Source organism: Strix aluco, chromosome 3, assembly GCF_031877795.1.
Source record: "Strix aluco isolate bStrAlu1 chromosome 3, bStrAlu1.hap1, whole genome shotgun sequence".
Lineage (NCBI taxonomy): Eukaryota > Metazoa > Chordata > Aves > Strigiformes > Strigidae > Strix > Strix aluco.
The window spans coordinates 7,179,090-7,192,207 of NC_133933.1; the positions used below are offsets into that span (position 1 = coordinate 7,179,090).

Sequence of the window (13,118 nt, forward strand, 5' to 3'; positions counted from 1 at the left end):
GAGGCAGACCCTTTATCACTCCTCTAGATTGGCTCTTACAGCTTAACAGAGCTATGTAAGGAATTTTCTTGGTTTTTACACAAAGGGTCGTCTTTACTGCTCCAAATGGCAGTGGGTTTGGAATTGGGGTTCCAGTCCTCGTTTTATTATTGTGGACTCCTCTCTGTAGCGAATGCTGACTTTTAACTCTTCCTTTAATCTCTTCAGCTTTGACATAATATAAATTCAGGGCATGCTTGTTTACATCTCAAAGACAAAACAATTATATTCTTTTTGATATTAGTTACACAAAGAATCCAATGCTGATTTCCTTTCTCTGATGTGTCAGATTGTGCTGCAGCATCTGAATCGGTGGCTGATTTAGATACTGGCCTGTAGGGAAGTTTTTGCAAGCACAGGAAAAGAAAGTGTGCATAATGGATTTTCTTTTTTAAAAAATACTAGAGATTATGCTATTACTAGTAAGTGTGCAGAATAAAGCCAAACCAGCTTTCTGTCCTCATCCTCTGAACAAACAAACAAAAAAGTCATAGTCATATTAAAATATTTGAATTTCAAATCCCTGGAACAGTGGAAACTTAGTGAAAACAAATCCAAATTTACAAAAATAATATCTTAATGGATTTCCCACTGGAAAGAAAAGCGATTGTATAGCTCTCGTAACGTGTGCCACAGCACAGGAGGATCAGCTGACAGCCTCTGAAATTATGACCTTGATAGGTTTCTTTGTTTCAAATCTTGCTTATCTTTTAAGGTCTTCTACATAAAACTCGTCTTGTAACTTCCTTTTCTGTGAACTTTCTAAGTTATATGAAAGGACGGGAAAAGGGTGTTTGTTAAGGCTGCAGAAAAGTACTCTGCTGCTCAGGGAAGTCTTTACTTCTCTACAACTTAAGTTGCTATTGGGATTATATTACAGGGTGTTTTTTTCTTGCGGACATATATTACGTGGTTAAAAAAATCAGAAGAGAGGAAGGATCAAACTCCCCGTGCTCTGTTTTATCTGAAGGGTTACGTTTTGCTGAAAAAAAGCCCTAAAATTTTTAAATATACTGTGTGCTAGCTGAGATTTAAAAAAAAAAAATAAAATAAAAAGGTTCCCTTTGACAGCAATTTTTATGTAAATTGCCTATTTTTCTCTGGTCCCCTTGCTTCCGCCTCAGGAGAGCTCATCGCTTCACAGCTGAAAACACAAGCATATATCACCAGGTACCCCTTGGCAGCCCGGCTCTTGTGTTTTAATTTCATGTACCATGTCACAGCGAAAAGTGCTTTAGAAATGCAGAGAGTTTAGGCAGCTTGGGTGGATCTCGATATTGGTTCATCTAGTGGGCAGGGCCATAATAGTGATATATTTTAGAAATTATTATTATTTGAAAGCTGGGCGTGATTCTCTCATCAGGAAAGGTGTCAGAAGGTGTGCACATAAGCCTGAATAGGGACGTGCATACAGAGATACAGGTTGCTGCTGGCAATCTCGATCGGCCACCGAAGCAAAGACCCCTGGATATTAAATTTCTTATACCCAGGACAGATTTGGTGATTAATATCTTTTAATGATGACAAACCCTACTTTTGGTGATTGGTTTCCTGGATGGTGTTTCCCTCCTGGCAGCCTTTTTTAATTCTTCTTTTTTTTTTAGTTACATCACCAAAGCTTTAAAGATTACTAAGGTAGATGTTCGTTTCCAGCTGGTATTAGGCAGATCAAACTCTTCACTCCTTTCATAATGGAGTTACTCATTCGCCCTTTTTATTTCAAGCCTGTGGAAAGCTGCGTCCTGACTTGCTGACACAATAGGAGAAAAGAAAAAGATGAAGGCAGTGTCAAACCTGAAATTTCCATTTTTTTTGTAAGCTTGTGCAGGCTCATGAATGCGCCATCAGCAAGCTGACCTTCATGTGATTCACCAAAGCAATACAAAAAGAAGATCTCAACAGTAACACCCTCATGCTTTTTATGGTGTTGATGTAATATCCAAGAAGCAAGTAACTACCAAGTAAACAGGTGCACGTGTTTCATCACCGCACAGCGGGTTGAATTCAAGATAGATGGTTTTCTCTTTAGGCAGTCTGGAGTCATAGCTGAATGTGCTGTGGCCAAGTTATGTGGATGCAAGGGGGAAAAATTGTTTAGGAATTGGCTGCAGAAATAGGTTATGTTTGTGAGTGAGAGTCCGATCGAGCTCCTCTTTAAATCAAGATGGTAATATTTTCGTGTCATCTGTCATCTGCATCTACAGCATAATATCCTGGAGTGGGGAAATGCGCTCGCTCTCTCGCAGACAACTCTGAACTTGGGTTTCCACTCTCCCGTTTGCCTGTCTTCTCTACTTAGATGCTGCGCTGTGACTCCTGGCTAGCTGACCTTTAAGCACGTAGCTTTCTTGTAGGGGGAGAGGCGGGATGCCTGGCTGCCGACGCACATCCACCGGCTCCGCAGCAACTGCAGTGCTTTTACAGATGTGAACTGCGTGCTGGGTTATTTCTTCTCCTCTTGCAGGGAACTTGCTTCCTTTTGGGAGGAAATCCTTCCCTGGTCATCATTTGAGAGCTGCTAAACAGCTCATAGATTAAGAGAGGAGTGTAGACAGGTCCTCCCCAACGGGCTTAAATTTAAGGGAAAACACACAGGGAGAAGTGCAGAGAAATGTTTGTTTCCATTTCACAGAAATGTCCATTTCTGTCTTAAAAAGCCAGAAAAAATCCCTCTTCTGTGTGAAGCTGCAGAATAAGGAGCAGGTAAAACTGAATTTAGGAGGTGCGCACCCTCCTTGAACTTCAGGTGCTTCTCTGAGCTGCTGGCTGTTGTAGTGTATCACTGTAGGTTCAAAATGGCCAGTGATGTAAGTTAGCAGTTTTAACATCTCTAAAAACATTGTTTAGTGGGGAGAAGGTCAGTTTTGGCTTGTGATGCGATTGGATGTGGCGTGCCCAGGGCTAATGATGTCGTTCTGACACTAACTCATGCTGGGAGGCAGTGAGGGCTGTGAGTCACATCCCCGCCGTACCTGGTGGCAGCTCTTCCATCTGCTCTTGTGGTAGGTGTGTTGCTGCTGTGTTATTCTCTGGCTAAATATAGAGGATTGTGTAGGTGGCCTCGTAGTGACATCTGTTGTTGGGGTTCACCCAGCGGTCTGCAGAAGCTTATCCATCAGTTAGATCTTCCTGTTCCCACCAGCATTAATGCATGAAGAGCTGAGCTTAGTCACAAACACATAGGAAAAAGCTAACGGTGGAAACTGCTGGTGCCTTAGCTGATGCTTTTTGCACCAGTGACGCAGAATGCCCGGCTGCCATTTCCACTGCAAAACAGTGGGACTCAGTAATTCCTCTTGCTTCTCTGCTGGCAGGGGCTCCAGGTCCCACACCTCCTCCGGGGCTCCCCCGTGCTTTCATATTGCCTTTAAAGGATTCCTGGGTCATTTACAATTTGACCCCCTCTGTGTGACGTGCTGTCAGCGTGATGGAGAGGGGTCAGCTGCTTGTAGCCATAAAAAAAGGAAGCGGAAGGAGGCGTATTCATCTGGGATGCTGATGGAGCCTAACCTCAGGTTTCAAATCAAGCTTTAGTTTTGCAGGAGATCTCTGTAAAACGTGAGCGAAGCCTTATGGTATAGTCAGAAAACCCAGCCACTGAAACTGGCCAGCATAATAAGGCTGAGAAAGGCTGCTGTCATCAGCACACAGCAGCCTTCCCTTAATGATTTTTTATTAAGCATCCTGTCTTCGCTATGCAAATGTGTGTAAAGAACGCAACATCACTAAATGCGATGTGCATCAGAGCTCCATAATCAGGAGCACAGATACTTTTCTTCTTATTCATTGTATACATCCAGGCAGCCATTACAGTATCTGTTCTGCATATAGATGATGCATAATTTACAAATAATTTATCAAAACCCTAACAGGTGTATCGACACAATATTGACTCAGAAAGAGATCATACTGCCTGACTGGAAGTAGCATAGTTATTGATTTTTGGCTTTTTTTCCCTCCTCTCTCCCATTTCCCCTTAGTTTCCAAATCTCCCATTCAGGTTTGAGGTTTTTCCCCATCACCCGCCTCAAATGACTCGTAATCTGCAATTGATACCACAACATAAAGCAAGGTTAAAGAAAGAAAAAGAGTCTTAACATAAATGGCTCCATTCAAATTCATTGCAGAACAAATACTAAATACTAATCTTAAGAAAGCATGTGCTGAAGTGACCCTTTTATATTTTGTCTAGATAGGACCTATCACACCTGCCATGATTTAGATGGTATTTTTGACAAGTCATGCTGAAATGTGTTTAAGCTTTATATTTAAATTATTGCTAATTTTTCAGTAATTTTAAATGAAAAAAATAAAAGATTGGTTTTGTAAATGGATAGTACATGAGCGAACTAGTCTGTGTAGGAGTATAGTGATGTTGCCCTGAATCCTCACCTCCAGCAATTTGCAATTCAAGTACACCCGGAGGCAGCGGCAGCATCTCTGTAACTGGAGATAGAATCGTCTAGGTTGGAAAGGACCTTGAAGATCATCTAGTATAGATCTGTGTTCAACCCATAGCTCAGCCCCAGGTCCTGCCGGGGACTTTGTCAGAAGCCTGAGAATGTCTGAATCACAGAATTGAGACCATTTAGCCCAGCGAAACCTCTAAATCACCCTTTGGAGATACCTGTATCTCTGCCTGTGGCCTACAGAGACAGAGGAGGGTCCTTGAGCTCTTGAGCTGGGCGCCTCAGTTGGGTGCCAAAGTCAAATTGGTAGATGCAAACCAAAGGGAAATTCTAGCTCCAGAGGCTTGCATCTCTAGCTATGCTAAAGCTTACACCCTGGCAGGGCTGCTTGTTGGGGTTTCCATGGAACCACAGGTTAGGATGGCTGGCCTAGGAGAGCTTTTTGCAGATTTGTGGCATAGAATTTTTAATGCAATACATGTCCCCTTTGGGGCAGAAGCGGTTATTACTCGATGTGATAAACTTAACAAGTATCATGAATAGAATTTGATGACTCTCTCGTTTTGTTTTCAGCTGAAATGAATAGTCAAGTTGAAAGTATAAATGATCCTACGGAAACAGAGCGGGAAGCTTAAGTAACAGGTAAAACCTTTATAGCTATCTTTTCCTCCCCTTTTCCATTCAGTTTCTGTTTGAAAACTTGCTTTAAAAATTACATTAATTAAAGATAGAATTTACCAAAAAAGAGGAAGACAGAATACAAAGGAAAATAACTTGTCTAATATGGCCTGTATTACACCAAAAAATGAAAATATCCAGTAGACTTGATTTGTCAAGTAAATATTATAGTAACAGTCGGCAACTGTAACGGATTTAGACAGTGCACTGTCTTAGATCATCAGAAGGCAAGACAGTGCCGAGATAAGGAGCAGAAGAGTAACCGAGTGAACAATTTTTGGCATTGCTTAAGAAAATGACAGGCAATTTATACCGGTTGGAACCGAGCTCAGTTCTGTACAATCTGTATTCTGGGAACAACAGGTTCACGTCACGAGGGCTTTATTGCCTTTGGCTCTCCAATGTCTAACGTCATTTGTAGCAATACCACTGAAAAACAAGGCAAAGTCAGCAAGCTGGCTTTTGGAGCTCTGCCATCTTTTGGAGCTTTTTTGGCTTTATATGCTAAAAGATAGTGCTATGGCAGAGCATGCAGTGGTGGTTGTTGTGGCAGAGTTTTTCATAGACATAACCAGCCTCGCCCCTAGATAAAAGTGAATAATTTGGTAGGAAGACAGAAGCCCGAGGCTCATCCCCAATTGCAAGAAGCAGTTGCCATTTCTCCCTCAAAAGTAGTTAATGCTCACCGCTTCCTTTGATGACATATCATGAGATGCCAATGTCATATACAACAAGATGTTTGTAACAGGATTTCATGTAGCTCAAGACCAAATATAGTGGCATTACAACAGCGGTAGCTGTATCACAGAGATTCAAAATACAAGGTCTTATTACTGAGCGTAGCCCTTTGTCCTTGTCAGCATATAGACAATGTGCTGCTGTACTGCTGGAGTGAGAAATAAGCCTGATGGGGTCCCTGGTAAAAAGTATTGAAGTAAAACTAGAAGGCGCCCTCACCATTAAAATACAGCTTCCACAACTCTTCCTTCCTCCTCCCCTAGCTTCTCGTTGTATGTTCTGTTCAATCAAAAAAAGGAAGAGGAACTAATGAAATCCTTGCTGTTAAAAATACACGGAAAGGTTAATACCCTTCTTCAATTTAAAAAAAAAAATGTATCTGATGATTATTACTGCTTTCACACAGCCTGTAGGAAGTCTGTGTTTCATTCTGCATTTTCCCATGGAAATGAATACCTGTGGATGTTTTGGGCTGGAGCAGTGTTTGCTTTACAAAGGCAGTGTTCACAGGAATAATACCACAGCTAGCAATCAATTAATGAATCTTCTCAATTCCACTGCAAGACCTGGCTCTGCTGGCACCTTTCTGAAGCAGAGGGGCCCAAGCCGGGGCGCACCATGTCTTGCACAGCATTTTAACGGCAGGCACGGGATTAGAAGCAGACATTGAATCCTTCGCAGCTCTCTATCGAAGTCCTCCGACCCTGTTGCTGCTGTTTTAATTGCAGGGAGCGGGTCCTGTTAAACTTCAAAGGGTCTTTCTAGGATCTTTCAGAGCTGAGGAGATCCCTTTGCCTATTATATTTAGTATGTTAATGTGTTGTTTTTAACATATGCTCTTTGTTCTAGCACCAAAACACCCACCAGAGCTGGGGACCTCTGATATCAAGCTAGGTAGCATAGTGCTATGGAAAACTTAAGAAACCCTAATGAGCACAGTCAATTTGCTATAGAGATAATAGTATTTGATATAGAGATAATAGTATAAACTGTGTGACACATAACACGTGCTGCACGTGTGACGGAAAGAGAAACTGTACGCATCTGTGCTAGAAAGATGAGTCCTGGGTTCTGTGCAGACATTTGAAACTTTGCCTTTTTTTTTCTTATTTTTTCCCCTCTCCCCCGCTGCGGTGAAGGAAGGATGCAGGAGAGAAGAGACCCGAGGAAACCCAACGGGCAGGCGCTGACATCCTAGGGCATCATTCTTGGCAGAAAAGAGCACGCAGAGATGCTCCGTGGGTTGGGAGGGAGGGAGCTTTGGGGAAATGACTCTTTGCTTTAATTTCTCTTTGTTCTTCATTGCATTTCGTTCTGTAAGCCTGTTGGAAAGAAACATTAACTTCTCAGTTCTAACAATGTTTTGCAACTATCCCTGCAATTACAACAGTTTCTTCTGAACTGTGAGTCCCTGTCTTATATTGGGTCGCTTTTCCTCCTGCATCATATCATGAGTAATCTGTTTCCAGGCCCACCCCTTTTCTAGCATCTTTATCTTCTTTCCCAGTTATGGTACAGTCTGCAGGCAACCTGTGGGAGCCAGTTTATCTCCTGCCCCACCCCCCCACCCCCCCCCAGCTTTTTTTTTTTAAACTGTTTCCTAGGATATAAGTGGAGATTTTCTTTGAGAACATGAACTGCCACAAAGGATTATAATCTGCACACACTGATAAACAACTGCCCTCCTTGTGCTAGGGATTTTAAAGACTAGATGCTCCCAAATCTCAGAAATATTGAGAGACAGCCCTGTACGTTCCCAACCTCCAGGCTTGTCTATCGGCAGCTCCTGCTGGCACCCGTGGTGCCAGATCCCTGGCTGCTAGAAGAGGCGCTGGCCGGATTCCCTTGAGTCCATGCTGGAAGCAGAGTTCTCACATTAACTCTATCATCACAGTGCCTCGGGATCGCCCGTGGCTCTGCCCTTTGCCTTCCTCTCTAGCATGGGAAAGCTGAAACACGACAAGCCTACACTGTGCCGTGTCCTTCTGTGGGTCCCACACGTGAATGACATGTGTGGCCTCGAACAGCCGGCACCCCAAATCAGTCCTGCTCTTTTCCAGTTAGCTCTGCGCACCTCAGAATCGGTGCTGTAAGTATGACCTTCGGGTGTGGGTAGGCAACAGATATTTCCTCAAGCCTGCGAGTGACAGAGGATAACAGACACTCTGCATTCAAGGCATCTTTAAATATGGCTCCTGGCTTTAACAACTTCACACCGTATCTTGTGTGAGCCCTCATTATATTTTCTACTGCATATGCATGATTTTTTTTTTAATTTTTAAAAAAAGCAATTAACAGTTATTTGGATAAGAATGTCTCACCATATGTCAATTGTTCTGCTAGCAAATGCTGCAATGAAATTTTTAGAAAAGGAACAAAAGGGTTTCACATACATTTCCCAACCATGCTGTAACCGAAACTGATAGACAATACACTTGATGGAAGAGCACACAGCCTGTGTCCAGGGTGTGACGTGCTACAAACTGTATTTTTAAAAGCTGCTGGTAATTGATCATTTCAAGCAAAGTAATTGATTCTGTTCAGTTTTTTGTTTCCCCTAAATATGCATGAATCCCAAAATGGTTGTTTACTAGCTGGCCCCAAAAGAAAGAAAGGGTAAAAAAAAAAAGTAAAAAACTAGGTAAGATGTATCTCTATCCTCCTGTGATCTGCGTTTATCCCAGCTAGAGTAGGTTTGGTGATAAATTGTCTGCTGGTGTAACAGCAAGTCAAATGTGGCCCTAACACACCTAGCACTGGCTACGGCAGTTGGTGGCTGCCATCAGCTGCAGGTTAATTCAGAAGGGTGTCAGGACAAACAAGGATTAGAAAGGAAAACAAGAAAAGCCCCAGATTTCACCCAGAGAGTACGGTCCCAAGAAAGGCAGTCCCCATCTCCCTATGTGTGGCTCCAGCATGTTTGCTTGTGGAGGGATCAGAAGAGTATTCTGTGTGCTGGCCCTGTGGTGCTTTAACCCAGGTGGCACTAGCGCCAGAGAAGATCTCGAGGAGCTGCTTCATCACCCATTTGTCCTGGAGATCGGTGGATGCATAACTCTGAATTGGATCGACTGCGGAAGGAGTAAATGAGCTGACGTAAGCCTATGATTTGGGTTTATAATATTGCTAAGTTTACCTAAATTTGCTAGATACCCGTCCTCTGGCCCTTGTTCTCCTCAGAGCACCCTTGACAGGACTCCTTATTTCCTTTGAAGTGTCCCTGCTGCTTTTTTTTCCCATCCCTGTGGTCATGCTTGACAGAACATGTCTTTTGGGGCATGGATTTTTTTTTTTTTCCTGCTTTCCTTCACCTTGTTTCTAGCCAATTGCAGTTTTGCAGTGGAAGGCCTTGCAGATAGTACCTCTACATGGTGCCCATCCCCTATGTTTCTGTTTATTTTCCATATCAGGTGATTTTGATTGAAACAACCCGTCATAATAGGGGTGGATGAATACCTTGGGAGGAAGGGGAATAACTACATTGGGTGTCTCTCCTCTCAATTCCCCTTTTGTGCGGTCACTGTGAAAAGACCAGGATTGTAGGGCTCCCTCCATCTAGGTAAGAGAGGGAATGGGCCCCACAGGGCTGGGAACAAACCCAGCAAGCTTGACTTTGAGCTGTGCGAGATGTTGAGGAGATCTGAGGTGGCCAGGTCCTCAGCCAGGGTGAACTGAGCTCTGCAGAGCTGCGATAACTCCAGTCAGTGGAGTATCCAGTCCCCTCTGCTCTTGTTTCCATCATGGTCACCCATGGGCAATGTTAATGGAGCTGTAGGCTGTCATTAGCTGCTTACGTGGTGTCCCTCTCGCCATCGCCAGCGTTGGTTTTAGTGAGGGAGCCAAAGGGAGACTCCTCGTGAAGACTGACTGATAGTTTAAAAAGAAATAAACTGCAAAGATGCGTCACATTAGACACTCTCTAACCCCGGACAGTAATTTCCTTGCACTTTTCATTTAGCCTTGGTCCTCAAACAGCAGCAAGTCTTTGAAACCATGAACCATTTGCCCAAGGATGCAGCAGCAAAGCGTGAAGCCCAGGTAGGAAGTGTAAAGCAAGGAAAACGTAGGAGTTGATTAAGTCCTTACAGGACAATTTGTAGCCACATCTATATGTATCTATCTTCAGGTGTGTTTTGATTTGAGTTGTTGGGGCAGCGTGAGTTCTTCAGATGAGTTAGTAGTCGAGGCTGGACCCACGCTCCTCGATGCAGTCTGCGCCGCTCTTGCTGGAGCGGCAGAAATGCAGGGAGCTGGTTTTGTAAAAGAGCAAGCATCAGAGCAAGAATCGCCCCGCAGGGATTTATGTCAAGGATTTTGGTTTAAACCCGAAATGTGTTTGCAGTAGGTGGCGTAAAGGGAATAGCAGCCCTTTGATGCTGATGTTTGCATACAAAGTAACAGGCTCTGCTTGGTCCTTGTTTCTCCCATGTCTGAAATGCTCATCCCTACTATTAGGCACAATATTCCTCGGGCCAGTGACTGCTCCAATGACGAATGGGTTTCCTTCCATGCAGACATCCAAAGGGGATGTTTGAGACACAATCTGTAATAATGGGTCACACATTCGCTGCAGCTAATTGTCAATCTTTCTATAAAGCACTGAGAAAGCCTCTCTGTGAATTAACACTGTTCTGCTTTAGGCACTTGAATAAAAATATAAAAAAAGAAAAAAAAAAGGAAAAAAAAAAAAAAAGACTTTTCTCTATATGCAGTGCATGTGCCAGCTTTGCTTTTGAAATGACAAACTTAACAGAGTATGTGGATCTATTTTCTCGGGGAATAGGGGTTTTTATCATATGATTCATCCAGGATTTGCCTTACCCTGACATTTGTGATATAAAGGAAAGTTAAAAAAAATAATTAAAAATTTAAAAATGTAATTTTCTTGATCCAAAAATATGTTTCTACTTCAATACAAAGAAATATAGACTGTTGCTTGCAAAATGTCTTCTAATAGATGGTCTAGCAGCTATATTGGTTAACACATGCCTCTTCTGTTACTGTCATTTACATGCTGAATTTGCCTCCGAGTCTGTTATTTTTCCTTTTGTCTGTGCCATGCGTTGGAAAATTTAAAGAACCGATGCCTTCATACTGCGATGTCTGTTAAAGCAAAACGTTAATAAAGCTTCTCCTGAAGACGAAGCAATGCCACTTGTGTGTTTATTCCCTCCTAACTGTGCTGATCGTGTAGCAGTCATTTCGTTTGTCGGTGTTTCAGTTTGGACGTGTAGCCACCAGCGTACGCAGATGGGTCCTTGTTTACACTTATCGTTCCCTTGATGGCTTGAATGAGTTAATTTGATGAGTCTTGTGAGAAATGGATACATCGGAAGGATTTCTGGACAGCATCAGCGAAAGGTAGGAACGGGAGCTTTGCGGCTCGGAGGGGTAAAGGTCGCTTGGTTGGTCCCATCGCTGCACCAGAAATGTTGCAAAACCTGTCTCCTGAGTTGTACTAGTACTAAATTCCCAGCTCTATCATCGATCAAAGAATACTCTCACATATATGCAATCTACAGGTATAATAGCGAACACGCAGTGTCCACTAGATGTTATCTGCCCTTCCTGTCATCGCTATTTCAAGACTGAATGGGTAGAAGATACTGCAAAAATTGTGAAGGTGGCTTTTTTCTTTCTATGGCACCAATATAGATGAAAACACTTGTACCGACCCTGCTTTACTCTTCTTATCGAAGGCCAAGGATTTAATTGCTGATAACCAAAGTTAGGGAGCTGGCTCTGTGTGTTCAAAGCTCTCTGAGCAATGGATTCCCTCTCTGAAATTTGACCTTTCCTTGCCTTCCAAATGGAAGAGGACGAAGCACAGGAGACGTGTGGCAGTGGGGAATGCCTGCCTTTTTGCTGGATGCAGGACCCAACTGTCATGTGTGGTCTTAGTAGCAGCGAGTTAACCTGAGAAACTCCAGCAATAGCTGTAACGCAGCATCTTGTCGAATTCAGTTCGTCAAGAACTCTGTTTTCATTGTATCTCAAGGTCTGTACAGCCTAGAAGGAGGTGCCTACTTTCCCCATGCTGTAGCCTGTTTCTGCTGCAAGGGAACATTTTTGTCTATGGCAGGTATATATGTTTAAAAGGAGAAACATAAATTCATATCTCATCTAGGAGCAAGTACTGTCCATCCCACCCTTTTTGAATAGCACAGCATCAAGAGGAAAACCTCCGTGATTTTGGAGTATGAAGAAGGTCATGTGTTTGAAGCTGCTCAGACCATCGCAGCGATGGATGTTTGTCCAAATGATGTGGATTAGGCAAAGAGCAAGTGAATCTGCTAGGATGAGGTGAACAATAAACTATTCTTAATTATACTCCTGTTGCTGCTGGCCAGATTGACACCTCCCCTTACAGATCTTGCTTGGAAAAGTGGTAGGTTTGTGCCTGGGGAAGTCTTTTGCTGAGCTGATAACATCAGAGATCACTCCAAGGCTGCAGAAATGGAGGCCTAGTTACTATTCTTCCTGCTCAGCCTTCTTAGAAAGATTCTCCCAGAGGCAGAGGGTTGTCTTTCAGGATTTCCTTGTGAACCTGCCACTCCTCAGAGGGCTCTGTGCATGCTTTAAATTGGCTTTGATTCCTCACCCTCCTCTCCTCTTGCACAGAAGCTTCTGAAGGGGTCTTTATGACCTTGATCTATCTCATAAGGTGAAAACTCTGCTTTGGGATTTTAATTAGTCTTGGGGTTTTGGGTTGGGCTTTTTTTTTTTTTTTTTTTTCTGAAATAAAAGTGTCAGGAGACATTTAAATACCCTAATTTCTCATTCCATTAGAATTATCGGCAACTGCTTCAAGTATGTGGCAAATCACTGTTAATTCCTTCGGAATTCACTGATAAAACATTTATCGTAATGAATTCCTGTAGAAAAAAAGAGAGTCCTGATGAAAACGCAGCTGATGGAGAAGGTACTCGGGGAGGCTGCTCCATCTGGTGGCAGCTCAGGGCTCGTTGCTTGGGGGGCACTTCGGATTGCAGGAGTCAGGTGAGGTTTCCCTCCAGTTTAAACCTATCAAGCGACACCCCCTCCTTCGTAGCAGAGCATACGTGTGTGCGCTTTGTTGATGTTGGAAAGCAGGGTTAGCATTTGTGTTTGCCACTGAGCATTTTCACATTCCCATTTCCCCCCCTACGTGAAGATCCGCGTTGCCCAAAGCCGGCTCTGAATCCAGCTCCTGTAGCATGCGGAAGGCCCACACCCCCCCGGTTGTGTTTGTGCTCTGAGCTGAAATAAACCTTG

The 13,118-nt window shown here is 43.2% G+C and overlaps 1 protein-coding gene across 3 annotated transcripts in view; it reads left to right on the forward strand.

The window, feature by feature from the left end:
* Positions 1 to 11,009, forward strand: part of MACROD2 (mono-ADP ribosylhydrolase 2) — a 901,283-nt gene extending 890,274 nt beyond the window's left edge. For all 3 annotated transcript variants that reach the window (XM_074817243.1, XM_074817244.1, XM_074817245.1), the window contains exons 18-19: positions 5,022 to 5,090; positions 7,004 to 11,009. In XM_074817243.1, the coding sequence (XP_074673344.1) occupies positions 5,022 to 5,083 (62 nt within the window). In that variant the 3' untranslated portion in view covers positions 5,084 to 5,090; positions 7,004 to 11,009. The remainder of the gene's footprint in view (positions 1 to 5,021; positions 5,091 to 7,003) is intronic.
* Positions 11,010 to 13,118: the final 2,109 nt, after the last annotated feature.